We start from the raw sequence: 18,005 nt of genomic DNA, 5'->3' as shown, positions 1-18,005 counted from the left end.
GTTTAATGAGGTATTCAGCAGGGTAGTAAAAACAGTTGTATATTTTATTTTTTTGTAAAAAAAGACTTTTTTTTACACATGCAGACTAAAACCAGTGTAAGAAAGTATCCACCATTATTTTAAACAAATAACTATACTTAAATAGAAGTGTCTGCAATATGTTTTGTATAAAAATAAGGTACGTTTGTACAGAAACAATTCTCCAGTTTTCATACGGATACACAACTCTAACACATACAATTTAACCTGATCAACGTTTTTAAATCAGTCAGATACTGCTAAGGTGTTTGATGTGCAAAAATTCAACAGTTCTTCAAAAAGAAAAACAAACAAACCAATAATGTCCTACACATTGAAGATGTTGGGCTTCAAATCAAATCCTAATTGACTTCAAGTTTCAAACAGTCTCATACGTAGTATAATATGCAAGCACGACTAAGGCAGTTTTGCTTCACAGTCAACGCCTGTGCCGGCTGTGTCCTGAACGGCTGCCACTGTGGTGTTTGCCTTTATGCGACCGCTCAAACGAGCGAGACCGTTCGTGCCTGTCCCTGTGGTGTCCCCGTTCGTGCCGGTGTTTCTTGGCCACATCCGAATGGTCCCTGGATTTACTTTGGGAGCGGGAACGAGACTTTTTCCGCTTGTGCCCGTGTCTGTTTGCACCCTTCAACTCTTCCCTGCTATGCTTCGGTTTCAGGTGGGGAGATCCATGATTATGATGCCTCCGGGGACTGCCGCTGTGGCTCCGCGATCTGCTTCTCGATCGGGAGCTGTAGGTTCCGGACAGGCTCCGCCTATTGTTGTAACTTAAGACACAAAACTACCCATTACAATCTTTACGTGTCATGGCTACTTAAAAAAATTCAAATGAGCTAAAGTGATCTATTCTTGACTTCTATTAAATCAAATCCCCATCACTGAGGCAAACTACCAGTAAATCAGGTCCACTCCTTTCAAATTCAATTGTTTGCCTAAAGGAGAACCCATGCACACTTCTATATGATTCACTTGGGAGCCCCCACTTCTGGAAATAGAGCAGTTACAACTGCCTTGAGTCTTGAAAAGGAGAAATGTGACCGATAAAAAAGATTTACTGTTTTTAGATGTTTTGGATTTCTTTTAAACTGTTTGCAGTTTGTTAGCTTCATCGAACCCACCATTGTACTTATGGAACAAATTCACAAGAACAGATCTTCATGCAATATTTTACATACGATAGGAAGAGTTAAGCAACACTGGCCCAGTGTTAGCTTGGCCACACTGCACATTCCATCTCTAGAGAGTCTTCTATTTATAGCAGCTGTTACACTACTTTTGAACTATACTCTAGTGCTATAGGCTTTCAAGAGATTATAGAATGTACCCATCTTGGGTTATTTCATGGTAATAAAATACTTGGCAACCTTAGTGATTTTAACAGCAAGATCACATTTCACTTGCTTTTCAGATTACAATTCATGAAATCACCTTAAGGCATTCATCATGTTTTATGCTCATGCCACTGATTTTCTTTAGAGTAATATGTAGGAAAATGAGAGTATGATGGTATATTGTCCAAGTAAAGGTTAACAGCTTCACTCACTGTCTCCTTGCAGAATGGGATCTAGATCGTGACTTTGTTCTCGACTTTGATCGACTGGCACTTCGGCTGCTTCTGCTTCTCTTGCTTTCTTTTCTCATACTTGAGGGGAACAGAAAAAATAATAATGTAAGCACCAGATCAGTTACTTGGATATTCAAGAGCAGATAAAAGGCCTAGACTGAACTGCATAAGCAAACATCTGGCTATCTGTAGTGAGATTTCTGCTTACCCATTGTAAGGGCTCTTGGAAACCACTTGTCTATCTTCCGGTTCCTTTTTGATCGTTTTTGCATTGATACACACTGGAGACTTCTCTTCCGCTTTTATTTCTCTTGGAGAACCTAAGAATCAAAACAGTTACATATTCTCATGTGACAAAACCTTTACTGTATTTGCTGATATAATTTACCACAAGCATGTGATGACCAGGCTCTGAGTATCAAATGGCTACACTAAATTAAATCTAAAATAGTACCCTATATTTTCATATGTGTATTTTCTACTGCCAATTTCCACTGCAGATAGCTCCATAATACAGCTGGCATGCAGAAGGTCCCATGTAAAATGCCTGGCACCTGGAGTTAAGGATCAGCTTATAGGTGATGTGAAAGATCTCTGCCTGAGCCCCTGGGGAACTGCTTCAAGACTATGTAGACAGTACTGATTTTGACCAATGGTCTGATTCAGTATAAGGCGGCTTGGTTTATATTTTCATATATGCATTGAACACTTACGGGAAAGAACTGTTCTTTAGGGTTGTGCATATCGGGTTAACTGACCTGAATATAAATCTGAAAAAGGCTTTGCCCAGGTTTATTTGGGGCCAAATATTGAAATAGAGAATAAAGCCTAAGCTGGATAGCCAATCGCCAAGTCAGCCGAATAGATATTTGGCCTTCGGCTTTCCTCTATGGGAATTTTTTAGGAGCTCGATGTGTGTGTGCATTTTTAGAGGTAGTTACCAAATTTTCAGGGTAGCTGCAAGGGACTCTCGTTGCATGAACCCCAAAGTTCGGTGAAGTTTGAAGCAGGGGGTCTGATTTTATGAGCCTCCAAAGGAGTCGCCTCCTTCTCAATAGAAAAGCATTGTAAACTTCAACCTGAAATTAACTGATTTGAGCCCTACTGTTCTCTTAACTTGTAAAAACACTTATTAAGTTAAGCTCAAAATGTTGCCAAACCTGTCATTTTAAATAAAAGTGAAGTTGAAACACTCTTAAGCAGTGTAATACACATAAAACTATTTTCCATATGAAGCACTGTAACATTCCATTCCTATCATATGGCAGCATTAAAGCCATGAAGAAAATGTACGTCGTACCCAATCTTTAGGGCAAAGGTGCTACTAACCCAGTCCAAAACAGGTGACTAATAGTGCTACACATATTTACTCATGCCTAAGTCCCACCATATTCTATAGGGCTTACTCTCAGAGAAGTGTGCCTCAGACTATTCCTGTACCGCTTAATGGACACTGCACCAGACATATGTCCAGTACTACCCAATCCTTATTCTTAGGTCTGATAGCAGGACAGCACAGGAAAGAGGACGTGTAAATTTGTTACGGACAGAATAGTGGGATCTTCAGCATGCTTGCACGCCTCAGACCGGGCTTCCATAATATAACTATTTCAATAAAGGCTACACCCTTTGACCTGGTTGACTTTAAAGAATCTGGAAGGGGTGTAATTCAGTTTAGGGCTGCACTGTCAATACTGAGGGACTCCTGCTCTTTTTTGCCTTGAAATGGAAAATGCAGCAGGCTCATACAAGGGATAAAGAAACAGGCTAAGGCCTAAAAACTCCCAGTCATAAAGTTATCCAAGTTAGTCATGACAGTTAAAAATTAATTCATGTAGGACAATTCCTCCAAGTCAGTGTTGGAACAATACCCAATTGCATAAACTACCCCTTTAAAAAACTCATAGCATATTTGATGCACTAGGTTAACAGAAACATTTATTTATTTTTTAAATCACAAACAAAAAACTTACAGGGCTTAGAAGCAGGTGAAAAACCTCCCAGTGTTGAAAGAGCCGGTGTCCCATCAGGGTTTAATCCTTTTGCTTTAAGTTTAGCTTCCTGTAGTGCCATTTTCCTCTTTTCTACTTCCTTATCAAGCAATTCATAGTTGGGCTACAAGGAAACACAAGTATTTGAAAATCAGATTATGTGACACCACAGAACCATTTCACATTCTCTTCCATACATCTGCATGTATTATTCAGCTAGGCAACTTACCTTCTTTCTCGTGTACAGCTTAAGAGTTGTTAAGCATATCTCCTGAACATCTTCCTCAGTAATGCCAAAAAGCAAGAACCAATGAGGACGATTAGGCAAAGGAATCTAGAAGACAAAATATTGCAAGTTTAATAAATCTGAACATAAATTTCACTTTGGGTTTTTAGAAAGTACAGGTTGGATCCAAACTAAGTAGGCAATTTATGCCACTTCCCCCTTCCAGTCACTTGGGCTCCCCTATACTCCCAGGAGCATTTCATGGAGATCAGCAGGCCACAGTGGGAAGGGGAAGGCAAGAAATTATTTTGAACAGGAATATTAAGTCTGGATCCAACCCAGTATGTCTATGAATTACGTATAAATAGTTACCTGAAGAGCTCTAGCAGCAAGGTAAATACAAGCACACGCTATTGTCTCTGGCTGAAATCGGACAAACACATTGGTTCGAAGGCTGTCATTCATGTAATTCCTGTAAAATATGAGTTTTAATTTATCTCAAGTTCTAAAGTCTACTATGAGAGCAAACAAACCAAGTTGGAGACTCAATCTACTTCATTATTTTTTCTTCATTTCAATAATTTAGACTTCAATGAGCCAAATTATATTCCCCAAATGCCCCAGGACCTCTGCAATGATCACGCTGTCTCATCTCTCTAAAACCCCAACAGCACAAGATGAATTTTACTTTTACATCTCTATTATTATTACAATGGGGTGTGAGTCAATCCAATGGCTTTCAAAGCACAACTATTATCTATGTATCTATAAATATGTTATGAAGTGTCCATCAACTAAGATTTCATTTAACTTACAAAATAATTTGTTTGGGAGGAGAGAGTAGCTCCCCCCCCCCCCACAGTGAACCCTCATAGCAAGTTAAAACATTTAAAAGTTAATGCATCCCTGCAACAATCAGATTCATAAACACCTTCTGTAACACATTTGCAAATGTCTAAATGTATCCCTCATGCTACATTATAAGCAAAACCTACATGGCATAATGCAGACACAGTTTAGCACTTTCCATCTGACTGATTTTAAGAGAATGGTTCAAGGTCATATTTAACTGTCTTACTAAAGACAACAGAGTATGTAACTGCTCAACTTTAAAAACATTATGCCCCAGACATTTTATCAACAATTTACTGACTGCAGGGTTACAGCTGCTAGATGTTGGCACTACTTTGCAAAATGAATGACAATATACCAACCTGAAGTACAGATAACTGCAACATACACATGGTAGAGCCACGAGCTAACAAGCATTCTTTCCCATCCAATATGGTGTTTACTGAAAACTGCAATTATTTTAGAATTTAGTAATAACGTTTCAATTAGAAAAGGATGTGGGTGGAAACCTTCAAACATGCCAATTGACCTACAGTGGATATTTGCTATATAGAAAACTATGCTCAATATACAGACAGTAAATAGATATGTGCGAGCCTTTTGCATGCACCAAAATTCTTTAAAATCCAAAATTTAGATAAAACTGGAAATACAAGGTAATTAAGAATTCAGGCTGGTGAGAACCAGAGTCTATCCAGTTTACGTCAATAGGTCATGCCATAGAGCTACAATAACCAGGAAAACAAATATACATTTCATGACATGTATGTTGAACAGAGGTACTTCTAGAAGCAAATATACAAATCCTTTCGACACCCCGACAGAACTAGAAGATGCTGCCAGATGGACATGGACCACTTCAGTAAATCTCAGATGAGAGCTTGCACTGGATTGGCTGGAGAGAGAGGCAGCCAATCAGGCCATCCTTGGGTCATGAGCTGTGGTGCAGAGAGCAGAGTTCTATGACTTACCATCAGGGGCTACCCTTTAATCAAAGAGTAGAAAAAAGGACAAAGTTAAATTGAGTTCTCCAAGAAAATATTTTATGAGAGCCATGAAAATAGTAAGCAAAAAACAAGCAACAACATTTTTGCAAGGCACTGTTTTAACTTACACTTCATTGTTTGACTTATGAGACATCAAGCTTGTTTTTTTCTGTTACTATTTTCCTGGCTAAGAGAGACATAAGAGAATAACTTACCAGGCTGTCTGGACGAGAGTTTGGTTACGTTCACATTCTAACACTTGCAAATACATAACAATGATCTAAAGAAAAAAGAGAGAACAATCTTCAGTATTAACAACTACAAAGTACTTAAGAAGAAAAAGAGTTGGGTTTTTATATGCCGACTTTCTCAACCACTTAAGGAAGAATCAAACCGGCTTACAATCACCTTCCCTTCCCCACAACAGACACTCTGTGAGGTAGGTGGGGCTGAGAAAGTGTCACTAGCTCAAGGTCACCCAGCTGGCTTCATGTGGAGTGGGGAAACAAATCCAGTTCACCAGATTAGCCTCCGCCGCTCATGTGGAGGAATGGGGAATCAAACCTGGGTCTCCAGATCAGAGTCCACCTCTCCAAACCACCCCTCTTAACCACACCACACTGGCTAAGTAATGTATTCTTTCTTCATCCATCTGGAGCATAAGCCAACGCACAGTCAAAAATTTCTCATCTTTCAACCCATCCTTTCCACTCAGCCCAAAGTCAAATTTTCACACAAAATGTGTAACTTATAATTATGGATGCTACATGGTTCACACTCCCACATTTACATATTTGGGCTTATTTTACCTCAGTTCTTACCAAGACGCACACAGTTCAATACAGTAGAAAAACCAACTTACCTTATGAGGATGCTTGACATGAACACAAAATCCCAATTCCTTCAGCACCCTCCTTTCTGCTTTGATTACTTGATTTTTGGTGTTTATGTAGTTCTGATCAAGTATCAATGGGCTTGGAGTCCTACAGTTTGTAAGAAATAGAGTCAAAACTGTTTTGCATATACTGAAGACTACGCCTTCTCTGTTTTCCCTTCCAACCAACTAATGGCAACAGAAACCAGATTTTAAACTCCTGCAAACAAGTGTAAGCTTTAATCTTGTGCTGTCCAAGTTAAGCTAATTTACTAGCTACAACTATGTTAACTTGTTAAGAGCGAAAACAAGAGGCAGCTGACCTAAAAAGCTGAATCCCAAGAAACTTTAACTGGTCTCTTATGGGAAGATTCCATTCCCAGTAAAGGAACCCAGTGGTGCATTTATCTTCAATGACCAATACTAATTTTTACACCTGTAATTTTTACACCTGTAAAAAAAAAATGCATTATGCACAAGATATTGAATAAAATCAGGCACAGAACCGCCAATTTAAAATAATCCCCCAAGCATATATGAAGGCAGCAAATTCTCAAACAGACCCACCCCCCTTTTAAAAAAGCCAAGAAAACAAAGGTATCATCTCAGGTTCTATTAACGAAAGCTCAAGTAGATATGCCTGCCTTGTCCCATCCATGTAGCACAAACCGAGTAGAAGACCAGACAGTTGTGTAATACTTCCATCTGTTTTGCAAATCAAAACAGCAGCAACTTATACTCTTAGAAATTAAATTTGTTTAATTGATGGGAAACTATAATGCTAAGGAATGGTTTAGTGTGCAAAAAGAAAATGTTTTAGAGGCTGCCAGTAGTCAGCATAACCACCTTCACCAAGATACTAAGATACATGAAGAAAATGCCTTGGCTTTCTCAATAGAAGTTTATTCCTCACCTCTGCTGCTTATCCCATTTGAAGTTCAGAGCCTTACTTAAGAGGACTAAAATTCAGTGGCTCTCAAAAGGACTAAGGTTACCATACTTTCTATACTGGATAGGCTAAATGACACTCTTATTTATGTCCGCCTTTCTCACAGAGACTCTTGGCGGATTACACAGCGTAGGTCAAATTCAATCAGAGCATATTTAGATTCAGCAAATACTTCAGCTCCTGTTCCATAGGAAAATATCTGTTTACAGAGCATTCCTTGTAAAAGCGCATTTAACTGGACTGGGAGAAGAATAACTGAGAACATGACACATTTACAGTGCAATTCTTACCCTAAGCAGTTCTAGAGCCAGTGAAGGCCACAGGCTTAGAAGGGTACAACTACTAAGGATTGCACAACAGCTTTAAGGTAAGGTGACATCTCTCAGCCACCAAGTCTTCACAAAACAACTTGAAAAGGAAGTTCAGTGGAGACAATTACACACTACTGAATTTCAGTGGAGACAATTACACACTACTGAATCAAGGGCAACTTAACCTCAATAAATCACTTGTCCCTTCGAGAATATTACAGGAAAACAGAAAGACTAACCTAAAAAGAACACTCTAATATTAGGCATTAAATAGAAATAATTATACTTGGAGGGATTATAAATATTCTGTGAGATTCTAGACTGAAAACCAATAAAAATTGGTCTTGTGCTCAAGCTACAATACAGCAGTTAGGTTATGAATTCCTGCTGGTATACCAAACTAAGAACACCTACGTCTTAAATGATATTCCAGTTGGTTAACTGAAACTTCACTATGCATTTTCCATAGCAAGGAAAAAGCCATACAGTTCTGAATGTCAAACGTGCCATAATGTTTTATACTTGTGGATACCGACACATTCAACTACTCTTCACTTTCACAAAGTGAAAGTTACCAATAATCTGAAGAGGCATTTATTTTTTTCTGGGGTGTCATTAATGTGTTCCATACATATATAACTGATCAGATTTACTTAGAAATTTATTTTTTAGTTCCTTATTGAAGGCCTCCAACTTTGAGAAAGGAAACATCACACAAGTGACTTATTCCACCTTGCTTATTTTCCAGCAAAATTCAATGGCAAACCACCTCAACGTCTCTTGCATTGAAAACCTTACGGGTCGCCATAAGTTGCCTGTGACTTGATGGCAGTTAAAAAAAATACTTATAGCTGTGGTGTTTTATTAAGAGGATTTTGTCACAAAAAAGCATGGCAGATGCCACCCCTAGAATAGATTAAAAAAACTCCTAGAAAGGTGAACATCAAGAGAAATATCAGCCTTGGCTTATCTAGAATCTTTTCAGATAGCTTAAACACTCTCTTTTTCATTAAAACCATGCCATATTACTGTTCATACTTTTTGCTAGCTTAGTATACTCAAATCTGCTGGTAATTCTGTGTGTAACCAAAGGCTTCTAGATATTATTAAATAGGATTAGCATACAGATGCCTCTCATAACAAGTTCCTGTCAGCACATACATTTACAACAGAGCTAAAAAGGAGCTCTGCTTGCACATTACGCACATGCCACAGAATGAATACTAAAGTTAATTTTAATTGAGCTTTTGTAATATAAACGCATGACTTTCCATTTTAAGGTGCCAAAAATAAGACACAATCCAAAGATCCCTGTTCTGAGGCAACAAAGAATTGCCCAAATCTCCTTTTCCAATGAGTTCAAAATCTGATTAACAGTGAAAAGTCATGCAAACTAGAGTCTACCAATAACTAAGTTGATGATAGATATGCAACACTCTAATCGTATAAATGTCTACTTAGAAGCCAGTCTTTAAGTGCTCGCTGGGATGCATTGACTTGGGAGTAAATCTCACCCTCAGTGGGCCTTATGACCAAATAAATCATGCACAGAACTGAACTGTAAGCCTGTTCAGTACAGGAAACTCACCTTTAAAATCACAAACTAAAACGAACAGTACAACATACTGTGAGGGAATAATAGCACTGATTTGGAAAGGGAAGGATGTAGGTATCTGTCTGCTGCTCCCACTCAACCAGCATCTGCCTGGATTAACGTTGTATGTATTCTTGGCAAGCTGTATTAATAGTTACAGAAATCTGTTCTATGAATTCTGATCAAGACCACATCTATTCTGCATCCCACTTTTTTTGCCCCACTTATGGTGGTGTTTTCAAGGCAAGAGACGTTCAGGCAATGGTTTGCCATTGCCTTCCTCTGCGTCATGCCCTTGGTATTCCTTGGACGTCTCCCAACCAAATACATAACAGGGTCAACCCTTCTTAGCTTCTGAGGTATGACGAAATCAAGCTAGCCTGGGCTATCCAAGTCAGGGCTGCAGCTGCGTAAAACATTAGTTTTCCATGCTCTGTGATGTTAAACTGAGCAGCTGGTGAGCAGCATGTATTTGCTGGCAGAGTATTATCTGTGGACTAAGTTTTATGTACAGCCATCTATAAAGCATAAGTTATTGTAACATGGATTCATGGTTTCTCAGTCCAGTTATGGGCTCAAAATAGGTGGCTGAGTCTCTAGGAAAGCCACTTGCAGCACATGTTTGTTTTTAAAGTTGTGACATTTCAACTTTGTGCCTAGTAGTGGAACTACATATGACACAAGCATATAAAAACAAAATGTATTGAAGCCCTCACTGAAACTCACTTTCTTTATCGTACAGTGGTTTTAAAAATTATGAGACAGGTGTCTCATAATATGCAATTATTACAGTTGTGAAGAAGTCAGTTGATACTAAAAAAGGTACACAGTGTAAACCAAATTACCTTTTCAATCATAACGCATCTGTAAATTCTAAAAAAGGATGCTTTTGAATTTACTATTTCAGAGTAATAGTAAATTATTCTTAAAACATCCTGGATAACAATTTCATCTCATGAACTATTTATCTGCAATGATTAGACAACAGTATCTGAAATTTTGATTAATTGACTCCCCATACGAATTCAAACAGATTGGATTGTTTGTGATAGAACAAAGAATTAATGAGCATTTAAAATTTTAACATACATATTTAGCTAGTTTCCAAAACCCTGGACAGCAAAGATAAAAGCTTAACACAAGATACAGGAGTTCTTCGAAACGGTTCACCAATGGCCAACCTGTCAGTCCCCGATTCCAGTGACCTATTCTCAGAGCACTGGCTTCTCCTTGGGGATTTTCGATACTTCACTCACTGTTGCCATGACGACAGCTTCATCTCTATGAACCACTCCACATCACCCAGGCTTTGGTAAATGTAGCTGGTCGCTGTATAGTCGGTTGCAAGGGAAAAAAGAGCTAAAGTTAATAACATGTACAATTTATTTACTTGTAAAACTGTAACACGCATAGAAAAAGCTTACATCCCGTTTGTTTTTAAACTGAACCCATCTGACCGGTATTAAGACTTCTTCATATTACAGAAATTTCTCAAACACTTACTTTTAGGTTAATGACAAATAAAGCCCAAACCCCGTATTTGCTTGTGATATTGCTCACATAGTACATGTACATCTGGCATGCCAATTTGTTTTTAATGAGAAAAAGTTGTATTCCGTAAGATTTCCTTAGCGGACAGTGCTTCTGATTCAACCTAGAAAACCTGATATTATCCTGACTTGCCAAGAAATATTTACAAGGTATCAGTTAACTGAAAGCGTGATTTGAATTTGCATTCTTAAGTCAATAGGCCCTGGTTATAATGGTTTAATTGAAATGATAAAGATAAACAGAGACTCGAATACGTGTTCTCTGTACTGAATACACATTTCTGAACAAATAAATACTAAACCCAAAGAAGCAAAGGTATGGAATTTAAGATAACCCATCAGTCCACAAGGTGTGACAAAAAAACACTAGCAAGCTTCTACAGATTTATTAAGAGCTCCCTGAAATGAGGTCCATGTTTATTGATCCAAATACAGCTTCATGTAACTATAACCCAAGAAGGCAGCAACGAAGCACCTTTAAAAAAAACTATGCCTGATTTAAGACTCTTGTGCAAGTATTCCTTCTTCAATCTTTCCATCACCCAATGCCTTATCTTATCTAAGCTCCTACACCCACCCCCCTACCAAAAGCTTTACATAGCCACAACTGATAACTCTACAAGGGCCATTAAAAACACACACAAAATCGAGACTCATCTGATTTAGATAATCAAGCTGTATGAAAAAGTGCTGTTCCTGTAACTCTAGTTGAATACAGTTTTCCAGGATCCTCCTTATATTCTTGAAGATGCTAAAAGAGGTACATATTGTAAACCAAACCATACTATCAGCTTTCCTACTACAAGTGGACATGGTAAGAACCAACTGTTATTTCTCAAATAGTTAACATCGAGCACACATGTGATTCAATGCAAAAAGTAAGAGCTAAATATATAAAAAAGCCTTCCAGTACCAACACAGGTCTAAAACTTCCCAGCCACCAAGCTCAATATCTACTCAGTCACAGAGAAATTTCGTGCAATAATCACTTGTACACATTAACACAACAATAACAAAACTGATCAGAGTTGGCTTCAGAGCACTCACTGTCCACGCACAGCTCAAAGATCACTCCACTCAACCTACTGAGGAAAGACTACTGAGTCAGGACCTCGACAGCCTTTTTGAGTTACATCACAATGAAAAGTGCACGTGTCGAAAACAGAGCAGACCTTACCTTTTAACTCTCAACTGCCGCAAGTGGTGGAAAACATTGATCACATCTCTTATGCGACGAGGCGCCTCTTCGATTTTGGACGCAAGATTGATGCAGGCCATAGCAACAATCTGAAAAGAAGCCCATTCCCATGAAAAGGCAGTCCTCTTAGGAACAGGGACAACACATCATTACATGGCTGGAGAAAATAAAAACGGCCAAGCCCCAAGGAGGGCTGAGAGAAGAGACTCTCTTGGCCCTGGCTGTGCATCCTGGAAATGCCTGAGCGAGACACATGTCGGGCAGCAGCTCTCTTCCCAAGATAAAAAGGTAAAGGTCCCCTGTGCAAGCACCGGGTCATTCCTGACCCATGGGGTGGTGTCACATCCCGACTTGATTAGGCAGACTATGGGTGAAAACGCATGGTCGCTTTATCCTCCTTTAATCCCTGTTTCAGCCAGGATTCAGCCCGGATCGAACGCCTAATGTGCGTTCGATCCCGGCTAAAACAGGGATTAAAGGAGGCTAAAGCCACCATGCGTTTCCGCCCTATGTTTACCGGGTGGTTTGCCAGGGCCTTCCCCAGTCATCTACACTTTACCCCCCAGCAAGCTGGGCACTTCCCAAGATAGGAAACTAAAGAAAGCGGGTATGTCCTCCTTCCCCCCCCCCGCCACCCCAAAAACCGTTCACCCAGAACTCACCTCGAAACTGTGCTTGACGAAGGACTTGGAATAGAAGAAGCGATGGAACAGCACCTGCCCGGTCGCCATCGCCACCTGCGAAGAGGAAACCCCCGCAACGGGGGAAGGGAGAAGGATGAGCGAGGTCAAGGCGGCGTCGGGGGTTCGCGCAGGCGCAGAAAACCCCATCGGGCGAACCCCTCCCCCTCCCGGAAGCGGCGCCGACCGCCGGGCCTGTCAAGCTAGGCCGAAGCCTGCGGGCCCGCCGCCATTTTGTGCCCAGCGCTCGCTCGCCGCTCCCCGTTTCGGCCCTCGCGTCCTTCCGCGCCGCCGGCCTCTGGAGCCTCGTCTCCGGCTCTCCCTTCTAGGCCGCGGCGGAGGAGTTAAGGCCTCGGGCCTGCGCCGAGCGCCGGCGGGGAGAGGGCCCAACCTCCCGCGCCAGGCCGGGCCCCGCGCTCCCGCTGACCTGCGGCAGGCGAAGGATGATCCCCGCGGCCTGGATGAGCTCGCAGCCCAGGATGCGCAGGTCGGTCTCGGCCTGGAGGTCCAGCCCGTCCTGCATGGAAGGGGTGGGCGAGAGCCGCTCCTCGGGGATGAGCGAGTGGTCGATGGTCAGCGAGACCTCCGAGTACAGCCGGTCCCCGATCAGGATCCCCGCCGCGGGGGGCGGAGGAGGCGGCGGCGGCGCCGAGCCCAGGGCGGCGGCGGCAGCGGCCGGGGAAGGATGAGTCCCTGCGGAGGCCATGACCAACGGCCGCTCAGCGCACGTCCGACCGCGCCCGGAGCCGGCCACGCAGAGAAGAACCCGTCTTCGCCCGGTGACGCAGCCCGGCGCGGTGCGTGATGGGAAAAGAGTCCTGGCCCCTCCCCTTCCCCGAAGCGACCAGCACGTTCTGTACTCCTCACTCCACCCTCCCTTCGCGTGACGTATCTGGCGGCTAAAGGGGAACGGAAGGGGGGGGAAACCCCTGGTTGCGACGGGAGTGCGCGCGCAGGTAGTAACTTCCAGATAGGGCTTGTTGGTGAAAGAGACGGAGGTGGTACCATTTCAGAGCACGGGCAGGAGGATGACATCTTTTATTTTTTTTATAATATTTTTTTTTATTTTCTTCATTTAACCTATCAACAGAAACGATATCCGATACTAAAAATAATAGTAATAATAAAAAGAAAAACAAGTAGCGTCACTAATTTAACAATAAGATGACTTCCCCCTCCCATCTTAAAATGAATTGCATAAACTTTTGCTAACGGATTAATTTAATTAACCTGTTCTTATCCTATCCAACATTATTAAATCAAAACCAAATATAAAATTAATACAAAGTATAAATAAGGGATTAGATCAAAGAGTATCTTTTAAATGGTCCCATTGAAAATTGATTTTCACAGTGGGAGGGTGACATCTTTTGAGGGCTTCCCTTCAAGGGATGCCAGCCTCCAGGTGGGACCTGGGCATCCCCCGGAATCACAGCTCAGTTCCCCTGGAGAAAATGGATGGTTTGGAGGGTGGACTCTGGGGCATTGTACCCACTGAGGTCCCTGCCCTCCCCAGGCTCCATCCCCACATCTCCAGGAGTTTCCCTACCTGGATCTGGCAACCCTACCTTCCCTGTAATTAAAAAGCTGCTTTCTCAGTGTCAAAGGTCACATGGACACTGAATCAGACCCTTGGTCCATCGATGTCAGTATTGTCTGCTCAGACTGGCAGGGCTCTCCAGGGTCTCAGGCAGAGGTCTTTCACATCATCTGCTTGAAATCACCTACTGAATTCAGCTCAGTGCCCTCTGCTAGTTTACCATTTGCAGGGAAGGTGTTGTTGTTTTAAAACCACATCCTGGTTCTCGGCCGTAGTACAAGTCTAAGGTCACCCAGCAAGCTTCCACGTGGGGATTCCATCCTAGTCTGATACCGCAGCCATTACTCCTACACTTTCTAACCCCAAATATGCATATACCGGTATTTAGTTTTCAATTAATATGCTGGCCTTCCACTTGCCCATAAAATTCATAATATGCAAAAAAAGTGCCTTAAGCAGTTAGCTTGCATGTTGGTCAATTATGGGATGTTTACACCTCTGCCCTCCTACTCACCTTTACAAGACGGAAAAGGATATACCTCAAGACCTGCCAGATCAGTTTGGTGTGGAAAAGTATACTTTGGTTAAACTGTTTGTTCACTCATGATTCATGTGTGAGAACATGAAGCAATTATAATTAAACACAGCCTGCTCAACTCTGATCAGTTGGTGCCAGATAAGCTCTGTATTGCTTTCACTCAGAAAATGCATTAAGAAAATACAATTTAAAAACTTTATAGAAACATTGGGCTGCCTTGTAAGGGTCCTTAAAAGCTCTGTCGTCCAATCTGCGGCTCATAGTGCCATACTGAACTGAGTTACACCCCTATAATCCCATTTACTTCAGTTGTCTTGGAAGGGTGTAACTCGTCTTTGAACTGCACTATCACTGTAGGAAATCCAAAATTAGATCATCCCAGGCAGAGATGGCTTTGTGGTTAGAGAGAGGCCTTTGCCCTGGCAACTGGTTCCATTGTTGAACTACTGTTATTGTGAAAAAGATCTTCCCAAGGTTCACCTGAAATCTGCTCTGTAATTTAAACCTACTAGGTCATATATAATTAAATATGGAATTTATGTGTGACACCGATTTCATAATGGTATTGCTTCTTACAATACGACCATGCCCCAGAAACCTAAATACGGATAACAACGATCTTATACCATGCTATTTAGTACCTGTATGAAGCTACTGGGCGAGGTTATCAGGAGCTGTTATGTCACCAATATGTGGACGATACCCAACTCCTCCTTAGTTTTCCACCTAACTCTGAGGATGCTGTTAATGTTCTGAACTGGTGCTTGGAGTTAGTAATGGGTTGGATGAGGATGAACAAACTGAAATTTGAACCAGATAAAACAGGTTCTCTGGGTTAGTAGAAAGGCAGAAAGCTGGGTACCCAAGGTTGCATGGAGAAAGAAACATTATATAATAGAAAAATATTTTTATTTTAAGGTGCTTCTATCAGGGTTAAAAACATTAAAAATGATAAACGAAGGCACAATGGCTACTCATAAGGTTGATAGACTTAAACCACACACTATTTGCATTTCGGCCTATAGGCCTTCATCAGTGGTCAAATAAAAACCCATATAATATGTACACAATATACAAATGTATCACCATATATAGATATCTTTATACAAGCCCAGGCATGCGAACAGGATGTATAATAAATTTCAAATTAGAAATCCCTCTAGGTAGAATACCTGTAAGTCTATCAACCTTATAAATATAAATCTAAGTAATAAAGTCTATAATATAGATGTTAAACTGTTATTCGTATGACGTAATGCTAATAAAATCATTAAAAAAAAAATCCCCAATGTCCTTCCACTTTCTGCATTATTGTAGGTGTTAAAGATCATGAATTTGGGACTTCCCACCTATTACATGTGTTAATTAGATCAGCAAAACCAGTCTCTACTTTTCTTGATTGGATTAGGTTTGATTAGGTTTGAGTTTACATTCATCCTACTTTGCCATTTCATCTACAGTTGGGAGTGGTCCACACCCACTCTAATGGGTTCCTGTACTCTTTTGACTGTGTTTTATTTTCATCTGCGCCTTGCCAATGTAATGCCTTGCTCCTTTCTCTCCTACCTACTGTTGTTTATAGCTTTGGGTATAAATGTATCTGCCAACTGAACATACACTTCATGCATCTGACACAGTGAGCTCTGACTCACCAAAGCTCATGGTGGAATCCTTTTTGTGTGTCTTTAAGTTGCCACTGGTCTCCTGTTTCATGTTGTTGTCTCTGGGGGCTGTAAGAATAAAAGCAGGGCAGGGCATCAGGAGCCCCATAGCGCAGAGTGGTAAGCTGCAGTCCAAGCTCTGCTCACGACCTGAGTTCGATCCCGACAGAAGTTGGTTTCAGGTAGCCGGCTCAAGGTTGACTCAGCTGTCTATCCTTCCGAGGTTGGTAAAATGAGTACCCAGCTTGCTGGGGGTAAAGGGAAGATGACTGGGGAAGGCACTGGCAAACCATCCCATAAACAAAATCTGCCTAGGAAACATTGGGATGTGACGTCACCCCATGGGTCAGGAATGACCCGGTGCTTGCACAGGGGACCTTTACCTAGGGTACCAGGTATGCTGACCAGAGCTCTTTGGAGCAATGAGAGAATTAACGAAATGTTATGCAAAGGTACACAGCAAGCCAAGAGATGGTTGTGTAACATTAAGCAGCATTAAAACAAGATCCAGACAAAAGGATAAAGGATCTCGTTAAGACTGGTATGGACTACTGCCAACAGCTGATGAATCTGTAAAGTAGATGAACTTGAGAACAAATTCTTTCCCTGGAGGCTGGCCATACCCAGATCTTACTAAGTCAATGTACCAAATCTGCAAATGAATGACAGTTCAGCAACTCTTTGAGGCTCTTCTGCTAAGGCTCTGCAACTTTTTAATTTTGTTGGCTGTCTATTGGTTGAAACAATTGATCAGTAAACATTGTTTGAAACAACTGACCAGTAAAAGCTGAAATAGTCAGTTTCTGATTGTTTCCATTATACATGTCTGATTTGTGACCATTTATGGAATAAAGTCGGTTCAGCTAGACCAACGAGTATCGCTTGGGACAACACTGGCTGTAGTTATAACCAACTCTTGAAGTCTGAACTTTTCATTTCCCAAACATTCTTCTTTCAAACAATGGTTAAAATAACCCCTTTCCTCTATTAACTCCTACCAGTGTTTTATTTTTATTTTTTTTAAGAACAGAAAGGACAAGATTTCTGGCAAGCCAAGCCTGGGAAATTCCCGGGAGACCCAGCAGCGAGAAAAGGCTCGCTGCTTATGCTCAGAAGCCCATTCTTTCGCTTGCCCATCCCAGCCAATGAGCCCTACATGAAGCCTTGACTTTTCGCTCAGCGGGCTGTTGCAAGAGACTTACCGCTTCGCGGACGTAGCCTCTGCCCTGCAAACGTCACTCAAGCCGCCCCCTCCCCTCCTCCCTCTCTCTAGTCTTTCGCAACCCGCCGAGCAACGCGGCTCGCACGTGGGAAAGTCCCCAACATAGCAGCCAATTTTCGCAACCGGCGTTCTTTAATTAGCCCAGATCCTTCCGCCACCTCCAGGGCGAGCCGGCTCCTCTTTCCGCACCTGCCGGGTGAAACCAGCAGACGGAGCGGATGGCGAAGCGA

General features: G+C 41.6%; 1 protein-coding gene across 1 annotated transcript; it reads right to left on the bottom strand.

Annotated features, from left to right (window-relative positions):
* Positions 1-345: 345 nt before the first annotated feature.
* CCNL1 (cyclin L1) lies at positions 346-13,520 on the bottom strand. Its single transcript, XM_056849622.1, has 11 exons — positions 13,242-13,520; positions 12,797-12,871; positions 12,114-12,223; positions 6,521-6,641; positions 5,874-5,938; positions 4,193-4,292; positions 3,824-3,928; positions 3,577-3,718; positions 1,812-1,923; positions 1,583-1,681; positions 346-806 (listed from the first exon to the last, which is right to left on the bottom strand). The coding sequence occupies exons 1-11, from the start codon at positions 13,518-13,520 to the stop codon at positions 458-460; spliced, it is 1,557 nt and encodes a 518-aa protein (XP_056705600.1). The 3' UTR covers positions 346-457.
* Between the last annotated feature and the right edge of the window lie 4,485 nt (positions 13,521-18,005).

The sequence above is a fragment of the Euleptes europaea genome, chromosome 5, assembly GCF_029931775.1.
Source record: "Euleptes europaea isolate rEulEur1 chromosome 5, rEulEur1.hap1, whole genome shotgun sequence".
Taxonomy (NCBI): Eukaryota; Metazoa; Chordata; class Lepidosauria; order Squamata; family Sphaerodactylidae; genus Euleptes; species Euleptes europaea.
The sequence above is the reverse complement of the archived record's forward strand: the minus strand, read 5'-3'. Positions and strand labels throughout refer to the sequence as shown.